This window comes from Cercospora kikuchii (assembly GCF_019650295.1).
Source record: "Cercospora kikuchii DNA, contig_00009, whole genome shotgun sequence".
NCBI lineage: Eukaryota > Fungi > Ascomycota > Dothideomycetes > Mycosphaerellales > Mycosphaerellaceae > Cercospora > Cercospora kikuchii.
In genome coordinates this window covers 946572-960449 of record NW_025408590.1, presented here as the reverse complement: position 1 = coordinate 960449, position 13878 = coordinate 946572, and the positions used below count along the sequence as shown (strand labels likewise).

Sequence of the window (13878 nt, the reverse complement as noted above, 5' to 3'; positions counted from 1 at the left end):
CACCAGAAAGCTTTCTTCCACTGCGTGCCTCCAATGCGAACGGAAATTCAGAGTTACGCGCTGACAACTATATTCTCTGAAACAACACATTGTCTCTAGCACGAGACATATGACTATGGAATCCCACAGAGGCGAACATGAAATTGGAGACACGAGCACAAATGCGCAATCTCAAAAAAACTGCTTTGTCGTCAAACGGAGCCTTTTGCCTATCGAATGCCTCGAAGAAGAACGAGGGTCCAGGGTTATAGGCCCAAAGTGCACTCTCAGGGAGACCGCATTGTCACAACCGAGAGGCTCTCTATATTGCATGCCACGGATGCTAATAGAAAAGCAGAGTTATAGTCTCAAAATTGCAGTCTCTGAGACGATATCTGACTACGGTCGAGAGGGTCTTTCTACTGCATGCCATGAATGCGGGCATGGAAGCAGAGTCATGGGCTCAAAATCGCACTCTCTGAAAGCATTCTCAGTCACTATCAAGGGGCTTTTCCCTATTGTATGCCACGAATACAGATATGGAAGCAGAGTAATAGGCTCAAAACTGCAGTCTCTCAAATAATTCGTGATTACTGTCGGAAGGCTTCTGACAATTGCATGCTACGAATACTGATGTGGAAGCAGAGTAATAGCTCGAAATGGCATCAAAACTACAATCTCTGGGAAGATGCAGTGTCTCTACCGCGAGGTCTATGACCATTGAACGCCACGAATACGAACATCAAAGCAGAGTGATGGCTCAAAATTGGATCACAATTCCAGTCTCTGGAATAACGCACTGTCACTATCACGATGCATTTGACGACCAAATAACATGAACGCGGGTATGAAAGCAGAGTGACAGGCTCAAAATGGCATCAAAGATACAATCTCTGGAATAATGCAACGTCTCTAATGCGAGGCATATGACGACGGAATGCCACAAATAAGAAGCTGAAGTCAGAAATGGCTCAGAATTGCATCAAGATTGCAGTCTCTGGAATAATGCATTATCCCTATCACGAGTCGTATGACGATCGAATGCCACAAATGAGAAAATGAAGTCAGAGAGAAGAGATTTGTATGCAGTATCTACGCAAAAAGCGAAGCCTATTTTGACGCCTTAGGCATCGTGTGAACGTATGGAGGATATCCTCCCACCCCCCCGAATCCTCCTCCACCCTCTACTCCACTCCTCCCATCTCCACCTCGCCCTCTCCTTCGCCCTCCCCAGCACCACCCTCCTCTCCTCCCTCAGCAGAAGCCAGCAAGTATCCATACTCGTCTAGCTCTGGCTCCACGTCACTCTCCAGATTGAGGAACTTGTCCCAGGCATCGAGACGGTCCTGTTCTTGCTGACCCTGTCTCATCCTATCGCCATACAGTCTCTCCTCCTCCTCGTCTGCCTCCTTCATCTCCACCAAGTCCTTGCGACATTTTGCCAGCTCTTCCTCCAGTCTTGGTATCTCCTTGCGCAGACGATTGCGCTCGTCGTTGCGGAGGTTGCGGCGAGCAATGCGGAAGCCAACCCACAGGCGAGACTGCTCGGTTCGATTGCCGAAGTACGAGACGCGAGGAGCCCACTCCTCGAAGCGACGGGTGCGCTCAGCGATCTGAGCGGCTTGGGTGCCGTAGCGTGCTTTGACAGCAGGCTTGGGCATATCGGGGTTTGGACGAGGAGCAGCGCCACGGCGATTGTATCTACGCGTAGGCTTTGGAGCAGCGGTCGTAGTCAGTGAAGCGGCCGAGGCAGCGGAAAGCTCAGGATCGAAGTCCGGGTTGCTTTGATCGAGCTCGGGGTTGTCTTCTGGATCGTCGGAGACTGGTGGGAGGGTGTGAATCTCGTCTCTATCAAAGAAGGTGACTCGCTTGCGACCCTCTTCGTCTTCGTCGTGGTAGCGGAGCTGACGGACCATGGCCTTGAGATCGTTGAGGCCGTATTGCTCCAGATCAGGCTCATCGACGAGTCTCGCCTCGAGGTTGGCGATGCGTCGCTTGCAGGACTCGTAGCGGAATCGGCCAACGTCTTTGTTCTCGTCGATGCCGCTGAGGCGAGCGCATCTCCTCAACGCCTTCTTGATGCCCTCGTCGACTTCTCTGATGGTCAAGTCGTTGTTGTTAGTGACCTTGCGTTGATAGTCGAGTAGCTCGACGGTCAAATAGTACTCAGACACCAGCCACAGGGTGTCGTCGACGAGCTCCCGGTTACGGGCGAGCAGGGCTTCTGCCTCGCTCTTCGATGCGAGCGGAGCAGGGGCGGCGAAATCGCGTTCGTAACCCTTCATAGTGTTGACGAGTGGTTGCTTTTGTGCCATGGTTTCGATCGTCTGTTGAGGTGTAGGAGAGCGCTTGTTGTTGTGAATGGACGAGTGCTACGTTTTGATGCGGCGAAGACGGTGAAGATTTCCGTATGGTATCGCTAACGATGAAAAGTAAGCCGTGATCGATAAAGGGGAGGTTGCACTGCGCGTACCGTGAAGAACAGCTTTAGTGCGCTCAACAAGTGCGTTGATGCGTTGAGGCCGGCGAAGACCACTGAGTGGCGTTGATGTTGATGGAAGGGAAGCGGCAATCGATGAAGGCGGATTGATGGTGTGCGTACGCGGAGGAACTGTGTCGATGCCCTGTAGCGATGTTTGTATGTGCTGAAGAAGAGCGTTGATGCGATCAGGAAGTGCGGAAGGTGTTCGTGTTGATGCAAACGAAGTGATGACCGGCGACGGGGGGCTTCGCTGTTCGTGCGGTGGGAAACTGCGTTGGTGCGCTGAAAAAGCGTCGATGCGCAGAAACAGTATGTGGATGCGGTGAAGACGTGCTTTTACTCGGTCAAGAGGTGCGGGTGTTGTCGGTGTTGAGGTAAAGGAAGTGGTGACCAGTGACGGGGGGATTGCGCGGTGTGTGCGGTGACAAATGCGTCGGTGCGCTAAAGAAGCGTCGATATGCTCAAGAAGTGTGTTGATGCGTCGAAGAAGTGCTTTGACACGGTCAAGGAGTGCGAATGGTGTTGGTGTTGATGGAGAGAAAGTGGTGACGAGCGAAGGGGTTTTTATGCTGTGTGTGCAACGGTCAGCTGCAGCGGAAGCAATCGAAGCCAACAAGTGAAACGCAACAATCATTGCCCTGATGCCTGATTTGCTCCAAATGAGAGCCTTTTGACTTTTCACCTTTGTCTTGGGACAGTTGTTCGAGGCAATAAGGGCCCCTCGAGGGCAGCACACCAACATGTCTTTCTATACGCCTCATTGTCTGCAGCTTGATCGATCGTTTCGACCTCTATTCCAGTTTTCCATGGTCAGAAACTACTGAAAACTCCTCACGGAAGCATAGCTTCAATGGCAGCTCCGCATCTTAACGATTCACCGTGATCTACAGTGTCATCCATGGCTCAAGAGCCGCTCGTGTACTCCATCGCCAACGCAGCCGTGGTCAATGGTGCACTCATGAACCATCGATGGCAGAAGGCCGTGCTACTCCAGCTTCTATCTAGATCTCTATAGTCCATCGCGCGACAACTTGTCCAAACGACGGCTTGCGTACGCTTCATATCGCATTTAGACCAAACAATTCGAGCGCGCGCTCGACCAAGCACAAAGGCGCCTTCCCTGCCAGGCCGGCCGCCGTTCGACTCATGAGCCATGATTGCGGTGCTGACTGACCGGCAGCACTCGGTGTGTCCCTGTGTCCATGACCACTCCCTGTATTAGATCGGTTCAAGCGCGCTTATCCGAGCAGGAAGGTCTTACATGCACCCGCCGTTGGCCCAGTTTCATTCACCACCGCCTGTTCCGCCCACGGCAGTCCAACAACAACGTACACCAATGACCTGAACCACTGTTGTAATCAGGTGCGCTCGCTGGACGGGAAAGACGCAGCTTACTTTGAAGCTTCGCTCTCAAGACATCCACCGTGCTCCATCCGTCATGCTGATAATTGCGTGATCGACCATTTGTGTACCCCTTCCCAGCCCTATATCCAAATGACGCGCCTTTGCTCACCATGATTCTGCTGATTCGACACCTATCCGTCTCCACAAACTATCCCTATCCTGATTGTCCCAAGCGCGTGCGCGCAAGTAAGCCGGTGTCAATCGTAAGCGCCACCCCTAATAGGTCTACCATGCCGTTCCTCGCAGTCGTTGTCCCACAACGACATGCTCGTGTCCGCGACCAGCTGCCGTGTCCGCTGGATCGAGCGTGCTCGCTGAAGAAAGAAGTTCTGACTTCCTTGCCATCCTCCACCACAGCATATCCACCGCCTGTTTTCATGCCCCTAGGCTCGAAGAGCAACGCTTCCATGCCCATAACAACCTCGGGTCCTGTTCGATTCGGGCGCGCTGGTTCGAGGAAGAATTGTCCACATCGTTGTGAACGCCACCCGGATCGATTGTTCATGTCTCATCGTTTCCCTCAAGTCCGAGAACCATTCGCGCAGTCTTATAACCATTCCCTACCCATTCGACGTTGAGCGCGCAGCGATGAATGTAGAGGAATCATCTCATCCATCAGCTCCGCCTTTGTATCATCCTACATCGTAGTCTAGCATACCCCATGCATCCCGTCTGCAGACCATCCGTATTTTGAACCACCGTAGCCATTTTGTCACCGTCGTTTCGAGCGTGGATCGACGAAAGGAGAGAATGTCGCATCGTTTCGAGCGTGAATCCGATTGAGGGAGAAGGTATCGCATCGTTGAGGATCGCGCGCGTATTGGGTTCGTCGTGTTCCATCATGGTCTGTCGATTCAAACCCCATCTGTCCGTTGCGATTGTTGTGTTCGCCGCTCTGATCGATTCGTGCGTGCGCTGGTTCACGAAGAAGGAATTGTGTCTGTTGCCAGCGCCGGCCGAGGCGTGTCTGCCATGGCCCATCGTGTTGCGCCCTGCTTTGGTAGTCCAAACCGTTTGTTCGTTTCTGTTGTGGTTGTCGCCCTATTGATCAAGACCCGCGCGCGCTGCTTGGTGGAAAACGTACCGTTGTCATTGGGTCGTCCGATGGCGCAGGCTCGAGCCCCTTTCATGTAGTCCGGCGTGGTCTGCCTCAATGTTGACTGTTGAGCGCCAGCACGTCGTTTTGCTTTGCAGCCTCCGCTGTCAAGCGCTACTGGAGCGACCGGCGATGAGAATCGAGTAACTATTTTGGTGCCCGGGAGGTTGCTTGTGCAGCGCGTTTGTTGAGCAGAGCACCACGGGGACCACAGCAGAGAGTCAAGCAACAGCTCGACTAGGTCTTTTGCGGCTCTCAGCGTTGAAGGATGCTACTCGAGCGGCCGATGATCTATGCAAAGAATTCATTCTCTTCCTCAGCGCCGCCCTTGGCCAGCGCATCCATTCACCTTGATCGACCACGCTTCCAACAGTCAAAGAACAGCGTGCCCGTCGGTCTTGACCCGCCTGTCCCTGATCACTTCTCGAGCACATGATGGTTCATGAAGAGGGACTTGCGTCCTCCACCAGCGTCACGCAAACTGCTTCACCATGCGCCATGTTGTTGATCTTGGCGCAGAACGCCGCGAGCGTAACCGCTTTCCAGCGAGATGAGACAACAGCGGATAGCGTCTTGCCAGCTTCGCCATCGACTTGTCCAGGCGCACGGCGATTCAGATGAGATTGCCTCCTTCGCCAATCCTTTTCCGACTGATTTACCACGCTCCAGCATCCGGCCAGTGGTGCAACATCAGATCTGCCCTTCGTCCAACCAGGCGCACGACATTCCAGCAGAAGAAATCGCCTTCTTCACCCGTTGCAGACCTGACTGATACAGCTCATCCTAACATTCGTCCGGCGGTACAGCCTTGACGCCATCACAGGCTTCGCAGTGTCCACCCCGAAACGCTTCGAGCGCAACGTAAATGGCGAAGAGACTGCACGACCGCAAACCATTCTGCTCCCGTGACCCAAAACCGATCCGGTGTCATCACTGTCCACGAAGAGGGATCGTATCCTTCGCCCGCTCCACGCTGATCGATTCAACATCTTCCCTCATCCGCCCAGCATTGTAACCGCAGCCCACATAAATTCACCGCCTCACCCATGAACCGATGTGAGCGCATCGCGTTCGAGAAAGAGACCGTCTGAGCGCAGACCGTCCTGCTCACGGTGGCCTTGCTGGACCCGAATACACGAGAAATGACGGACGAACATCGATCGATCCAAACACACAACGCTAGCCGAAGAAGGTGGCCGTTTATTGACCGGCGCTCCGATTGACGGGATCGAGCTTACCATAGCTGGCGGGGAAATGGAAGTGCAGGACGTATACTGCTGCTAGGGCAGCATCGACACGGCCAGGATATGGAGAATACCTATGGGACCGGCGTCGCCGAGGGCGAAGAGCTTGGTGTTGCTCCGTTGACACGGCCGTTGATCGATGGCCACAACGAACGGGCTTGCAAAGATACTGGAAGGCCTGCATACCGCAACAACGGTCGATTTATCGTCTGCTCACTCCCGCCTTGTCAAACACGAGCCGATACCAGCCGACTCATAAGTGGATAGGCGCAGGGTCAAAGCAGATCGACGACGGGGTTCGGCGCGGTACGTCAGCGCATCATCTTCATGTGGGAAATGGTTGGATTCTGGAAGGAGGAAACAGGCCATATACTATACTGATGTGCGCAGAATCGACGCTCTGTGGACAGAGAAAGAGCGCAGAGCACCAGCGCAACGCTGAGCTGATGGATTTGTTGAGTCCTCTTCCGGTCGCATGAACAACTTTCGGTCTGTAAGCTCTGTTACTGATCGGTCTAGTGATTGAGTACCAACTCGCGAGAGGAGCGTCCAAAGCGCAAAGCTCAATGCTAGGCGCAGGATGGACACTGTGCGAATCTTGAGATGGGCTTCCCACTATGCAGCGGCGGTCTTCGGTAGTGTCCTTGCATCGCTATGCTGCAGCTATTTGAGCGCAGCATGAATGACGAAGAGGAAGAGCGAAAGACAATCGCCTAACACGAAAAGGAGGGTCGGTACTCGACTCCAGGATGACCTAGGATAGCCGCATCGGATTGGACACACTCTTCTTCGACACCTGCGCCGGCAACACGTAGCTTGACGGTCACGCCGAAGAACCTTGAGGTAATTGCATGGTCCCCTATAACAGTCAAGAGACCGCCGTTCGCAGGCCCGTCGCTCATGGCTTCGAGGGTGATGGAAGCCTGTGTCTTCCGCCAGACATTGGAGGAATCGAACAACACATCGGCCACCGACAACAGTACCGCGTCACGCCAATGGCTTTTTCGAGCTCTCTGGCTTTCGTTCGCTCAGTGACGTCGCTGGTTGGTCTTGCGGCGAAGCGTTCTGCTAGTACTGAGCGGCCGTCCTTCATGCTTCGCCACTCTGTCGTAAGACGTCACCACTGAGAGCAACGAAATGGACCTGGCCGGAGGGACTTCTTGTCTGTCGATCGCGCCAGCTCTTCCGTAGCACGCAGCTCACTATTCTGCCAGCTGTGATTGCGACTGACGTGGATTGTAGCGCCAGCATGCGCGCTCTCGCTCACGAGCTCAACTCTTCGATCCGGTACAATGGCAGCACTCGTCCGAACCATTATTCTTCCCGACAAACACTTTCGTTCGAGCATCCAGCTTCGTGATAGCATGCACGCTCATCTACGCTGCTTCCTGCTCGCCAGCAACACCGTTCTTGGTCCGCGTCAGTATCCGCGCCTGGCCTCAGAATCCTACGTCGGCACTGATGCCGGACGCTCGATAGGCGTACCAACAGCTGGACATGATTAGAAGCCCGATGAAGGTCGGAAAGAGAAAAGGAAGATATTGCGTCAGTATCCGGAAGACCGGCTCTAGAATCGTGAGATGCGGGCCCATGATCGAGACACCAGTCTGCGTGCTCCGGGTGTGAAGCCAGCATGCCATACAAGAGCCAGGACTGCAACCTCCCTACAGTATCTTCTATCCTGCATTGCAGTGAACTGCCATTTTCTGTCCAGGTGAGTCTCGATAGCAAGCCCAACTCGCTCCGGCAAGTAGAAGCTCAAGCGGACCCTCGGCTTTCAAAGCACGGTTGCATGACAACAAGCGACTTCTTAGAGTCGCGCTTGGAGAGTTCAGGTCACAATTCTTTCCATTGCTCCAGATAAGTAACGGCCGACCTCTTCTTCGCAGAAAGATTACTTGATGTGAGTGTGACCAGGAGAGCACGCCTGCTCACTGTAGCACTTCCGAATGCATTGAAAGCGATTCAGTCTCGCGGCTGGAGATCCAGGTTTTCTGCTATGTCCAGGCACTGCAGGTTGGCTTCGATGTGTTCAACGGAGCTGAGCAATGCTCCATGTCCCCACAGGAGAACGCATTTCTCGTCTGCGTTAGTATGTCTTCAAGAGCATTGGATGCGGTTGCTTGTTTTTCTTCGAGGGACGGAAAGCGAAGGTGCCAGGTTGGAGTCAACTCTACATTCGAAAGGCAGCCACAAACATCTGGACTTTACAGACAAAGGCACGCGGTACCGGAAATGGCTACATCAGGTCAGACAACATGTGACATGTTGATCTCTTTGTTCTTACTATGCAGTTGCTATCCTTGGCGGCCTTCACGCCATGAGCCATCGATCGTGGTACTGCCCGGTGCCTGAACGTCCTCGGAGTCATGGCTGGAAAGTATGCACGCAAGGCCAGAATCACTCATCTATCTTACAGGGACTGATTCCTGTGTCCAAGTCCTGTCGTTTTACATCGTATCATCGTCACGTTCGTACACTCGTCCAAAGTCGCGGTCCTAGAACAGCTTCCTTGCAACCTTGTCTCCTCGGTCTCTGCCTTCTTCCTTCACCGGCAGCTCGCCGCCTCTTCTCTTCAGGTCTTCGCCCATCTGCTCGACACCGCCACCCTTACGAGGTAGGTCCTCCAATTTGCTCGGTCGAGGATCACTCGTCCAAAACGGATGCTTCAATACGCCCTCTGCACTCAACCTCTTCCTCGGATCCAACAGCAGCATCCCAATGAGCAAATCCACTCCCACTTCACCAATAGCCCTGAAAGTCGCCTCCCAATAACTCCTCGGCTTCACAGGAATCACAGGCTCAGGCGTAATATACCCCGGCAAAGAAGTAACCCCGGGCCAATTCTGCTCCGTAGGCGTCCCCACCTTCTCCGAAATCAACTTCACCATCCCCAACTCACTCTCTGGCCACGCGCGAAATAACACATCTCTCGCAATCAACTCTGCAAAGACACACCCACAACTCCAAATATCCACCGCCCCGCCATAATGCTTCGCCTGATAGAACAGCTCGGGCGGACGGTACCAAATCGTAATCGTCTGACTCGTCATATTCTGATACGGATCCGCAAAACTCCTCGCCAGACCAAAATCCGCAAGTTTGATCTCTCCATTACTCGCAATCAACAAGTTGTTCGGTTTAATATCTCGATGCAAAATGAAATTCGCATGACAGAAATGTATCGCGCGTTGCAGCATCAACATCCAACTCTTTATGTCCGCAGGAGTGTAACTGATATTCGTTGTATCTTGAATTAACTTCAACAGATCGCCTTGGGGGAGCTGTTCGAGAACGAGGTTGAGATTTTGGCCTTTGGTGGAGAAGACGGCGTGGAGTTTGATGATGTTGGGGTGGTCGAGTTCTTGGAGGAATTTGATTTCGCGGAGGGAGTCGTAGGATATGCCGAATTCTTTGGCTTCGGCGCCAACTTTGATCTTTTTGATTGCGACGAGTTTGGTGGGGTCGTCGCGTTCGTGGGCGGAGACGACGTCGGCGTATTGACCTGAGCCGAGCTTCTTGCCTTTTACATATTTGTTGCGCAGCTCTGCGTCGAGTTGTTCGGCGAGATCTGCGGTCGCTGAGGGAGAGGTTGGAGAATCGGGTCCTGGAGTGGAGTTCTGTGTGCTCGTTGGGGCCGTGTCGGTCAGTTTGAGGCGCTTCAGAGGTGGTTCGGGAGGGACGTCGAGCGCCGGCGACTTCAGACTGCGCGGCGCGGCCATGGTGAGGATGCGATCGCGTGTCTATCGAAGCAGCGTAGCTGTCGCGTCGTCCCTCATATGGTGTTCGGCTTTACTTCGGGGTTCGCAGTCCATTCCCGCGGCCGCCGCATACCTCCATCGATGAGCATCGACAGCACGCATCGACATCTACTCCAACATCGCAATCAACATGGCTCTCAAACGGCCCCTCACGCTCCTCCAGCTGCCTTCATCATTACGATTGGCCTCAGCTCCAGCTACAACATGCAGGCAATGCCGCTCACTACACGCCTTAAACAAACCACCTCCTCAAATTCCCAAACCGACACCATTCGTTCCTGACGTGTCCACCTTTCTCACCCTCATCGGCCGCGGCATGTCCAAACACGAATCCAAAATTCCATCATGGGAAGCTCTCTTCACACTGTCCTCCGAGCAACTTAAAGAATCCGGCCTCGAACCCGCACGCGCAAGAAGATATCTCCTCTGGTGGCGCGAACGCTTTCGACAAGGCATCTACGGCATGGGCGGCGATGTGAAGCACGCGACAAAGGTCGGGGACACGGTAGCTGCTGAGCTGAGGATAGTAGAAGTGCCCAAGCAGTTCAAGTCTGGGGAGGATAAGTATGTGACGCCAGCGACTTTGTCGAGAAGTGAGGGAGTTGCAAAGGTCATTTCAAATACACCGCCGCAGGCTCTGAAGGCGCTGGAAGGTGAGGGGAGTCAGGAGAAGAGGAGCATCATGGATCGGTTAGCGCCTCCCCCGAAGGTGGGCAGGAAAGAGGTCAGTCCAGTGAAAGGAACGAAGATTGTGAGGGCGAACACGATCGGCGGCACGGGAATCGAATATCTCAAGGGCTACCAGGGAGTGGCTGTGTTGAAGGTCAAGGAGGGTCTATGGGAGCAGAAGCGGGGACACAAGGTTGATGGTGGTGAGAGGAGGAGAGCAGAAGTGAGGGCGAAGAGAGCAGCTGCTGAGAGGAAGAATGCACGATAAAGGGATTGGTGGCGGAAAATGCAACAAAACCGCGCCAGCCGAGCCCAGCATGTCATAGAGCAAAAATGTACAGTACGCGCAGCCTTGGGCCTGCGCGATGATCTCTCAGCCTCCTTCCTCGGAGATGGCACAACTGAACACGTCGAGACGAAGGCAGGTGCAACAGAATACACACGACTTGAGCTGCACCTTCTTCTCCAGGCACGGCGTCGGACCTGCCGCTGCATCTTTGTTTGAGCCAGCGCACCTTTGCCACTACTTCAGGCCACTCTGTGCTTCTCCCAAACACAAACACTCACAACATCTCTCCATATCACTCAATCTCCATTCATCAGCTCGGCCCAGAGCCACCAGACACAGCGATCCGCGACGATTTCGGCACTCCTCTCTCACAATGGCGAAGCTCATGTCCTTCGTGCACAATGTCATTGCCGCAGGTCTTGCGCTCATACCGGTCTGTTTCAGTCACCCCACCCTATGGCAACGCCGAAAACCGCGCCTGAACCCCATCGACCACACTCCCGATGTGATCCTCCGAGGACTCCCAGAGGACTACTTCAAGCATGGAGAACGGTGTCCGGTCTGCAGGATGAAGTTTCGCGATTCTCCCAACGATCCAGCCCTCCCACAGGCGATACCATGCGGACACATCTGGTGTACAAGCTGCATACACAGCCACATGGAAGAGATCAGGGTCAGTCAAGGATGCCGTATCTATCGGAACGGGTTTCCACCGGAAGACTCAATCATCCTGCAGGTGCTGAGCTCAATTTCCTCATACATTTTTGGACTTGCAGGAAGCATATGTCTGAACAGCCTTGGACTATACCTTTATTTTGTCACAAGTGGATGCTGGACCTGGAATTGCATATCCAACCAAGCAAGTGGCGGTATCGACGCTTAGTTGCCTACTGCGGCGCGGTTTGCCTTCGCTGGATTTGTCATACACGCGACTTTGTTCCTCTGTCCCCTGGATCTCCAGTTCTTTCTCTTCCCGCTTGGGCTGGGTCTAGGGATTAGCAGCATTGTCTGCGGCCTGGTGTCACTAAGCTTCTCAATACGCCTCTTGCATGCGCTCGGAGATCATCATTTTGAGCTGTTCTCCACCCCCAGAAGTCTCGCGACCGATGGGCTCTCGCTGGCTTGGGCGTTTTTTGTGTGCATGACTTCATATGCATCGAGAATCATTCCACGCGCTCGAAGACTATCAGTGGCGTTGGGGCGCCAACCACGCTAAGCACCATTCTGAATGGATTTCCGGAAGCACAACTCTCACTCGGAAATTGGGCGCTGGACGAGAGGCTGATGGAAACGAAGCTCGGGGTATGAGGATTGGAGCATACAGCGCAATGGAGTCGGCACGATACTGTCTTTATTTTGGAGCGACCTGGCAATCCATCTCTTGGGGGTATTCGTATCGTGTAGTTATGGGCGATAAGCAGGGTGTGCATTGAATGAAGAGCGATCGCTTCGGTCCGACGAGATTGCTCTGCGTTGAACCGACCGAGCGAGGAATATACTTCGTCTCTTCTGCGCCACATGATGGGTGTCTCCCAAATTGTCTACGTGTGGTGCACGGCGCATATGAGTGAATTGACAAAGGCATTCACTTACCAGATGTGATTTTCTAACCTTCTTCCACTTAGAAAAGCTCCGTCCACTCATCATGATCGCACCTGCACCCGATACAAGAACATATTTCTCGAGCCATTGTCAAATCATGTGCAGCTCTCGAACACTCACAATCTGAGTGCATCAACTCAAACACGAAGATTATTACCAAGGTCAACTGTCAACATGTTCGGACACGCTTCGATTGTGGCCATCTTTCTGGCCATGTTCCTCGACTTCCCACTGATCTCAGCAAGCAATACGAAGACTGACGACTGCCTGGCATTGATCTGCCGTGTTCTTGGTTCAGTCCGTCATCTCTGTTTCTTCATCCCACTGGTCAGTCACATTTGGGCCTTCTACCGTGCGCTCGAGTCCGAGAGAGCTCGAAAGCGATTCGAGCCAGACAAAAAATTCACTTCAAAGCTCCATTTGAAATCGCAAAGCAGCCTCGACCCTGAAGAGGAATGTCCAATCTGCAAGGCCAAGTTTCTCGATCCAGAGGAAGCACTTACTCCGCTCGCCTTGCCTTGCGGACATATTTGGTGCGGGACATGTATCGAAGATTACGTTGTCAAGCAGAGGAGGATCGCGGACTGTCCACTTTGTCGACAACCAATATCGCAGCAGTCGCTTCGCTCGAGGATTGTGAGCTTTCAGATGGCGTTCGCGAGCACTGTTTGGTCCATGTCAATATTCCAATGTTTTGCAATGCTCTTCGCTGCCGTCTGGATGCTCTTACAAAACGAAGCAACCTCATTCCCGACGACTCCTCGGACCATTGGACGTTCTGGAATGGACATGTACTACGTCCTTGATTTTGTCAGCGCAGCGCTGGACCTTCTGGGAGGGTCGTTGAGTTGGGCTTTGACTTGGTGGACGACTTCGCGAATTGGGGAGAGCTGTGGTATTGTGGGAACGACTCAGCGCATGTTACTCCCGGTTTCGCATTTCGGTCTCAGCTTGCTGGCTTATGATAGCACGATCAAGAATCCTACGCAGCCGGCTACGCTGGTGGATTTGCGGACTGGTCATTTTGTACTCATGGTTTTGCCGTGGGTTGTGCATGGGCTTGCGCTTCTGGATGGGACATGGCTTGTTTCGGCTTTGAGAATGGAGGATCAGAGGTGGTTCAGGTGGCTTGTGGATATCTTGTTGTAGGCTAGGCGCATAGAGTGGTCCTTGGAACACCAATGCAGGACTTGTGGAGGTGCCTCTTCCCTACCTTCTTCTCAAGCTCCTCGAGAAAGCTACTGCCGAATTATGCATGGTCAGACCCACCACAACTTCCAGTTATATGTTATGCTGTCTTGGCTCCTTTCTCCAAAGGCATCGTTCCCTTTGATTCTGTCAAACACCACAGT

At 53.4% G+C, this 13878-nt stretch overlaps 4 protein-coding genes across 4 annotated transcripts; 2 read left to right on the top strand and 2 right to left on the bottom strand.

Annotated features, from left to right (window-relative positions):
- Positions 1-1163: 1163 nt before the first annotated feature.
- CKM354_001249100 (uncharacterized protein) lies at positions 1164-2294 on the bottom strand (the record flags this gene model as incomplete). Its single annotated transcript, XM_044808013.1, has 1 exon — positions 1164-2294. The coding sequence occupies one exon, from the start codon at positions 2292-2294 to the stop codon at positions 1164-1166; it is 1131 nt and encodes a 376-aa protein (XP_044663948.1).
- A 6409-nt stretch (positions 2295-8703) lies between these two features.
- On the bottom strand, positions 8704-9927 carry CKM354_001249000 (uncharacterized protein; the record flags this gene model as incomplete). Its single annotated transcript, XM_044808012.1, has 1 exon — positions 8704-9927. The coding sequence occupies one exon, from the start codon at positions 9925-9927 to the stop codon at positions 8704-8706; it is 1224 nt and encodes a 407-aa protein (XP_044663947.1).
- A 169-nt stretch (positions 9928-10096) lies between these two features.
- CKM354_001248900 (uncharacterized protein) lies at positions 10097-10903 on the top strand (the record flags this gene model as incomplete). The annotated part of the gene is made up of 1 exon (XM_044808011.1): positions 10097-10903. The coding sequence occupies one exon, from the start codon at positions 10097-10099 to the stop codon at positions 10901-10903; it is 807 nt and encodes a 268-aa protein (XP_044663946.1).
- A 1797-nt stretch (positions 10904-12700) lies between these two features.
- CKM354_001248800 (uncharacterized protein) lies at positions 12701-13675 on the top strand (the record flags this gene model as incomplete). The annotated part of the gene is made up of 1 exon (XM_044808010.1): positions 12701-13675. One exon carries the CDS (start codon positions 12701-12703, stop codon positions 13673-13675), a length of 975 nt encoding a protein of 324 aa, XP_044663945.1.
- Between the last annotated feature and the right edge of the window lie 203 nt (positions 13676-13878).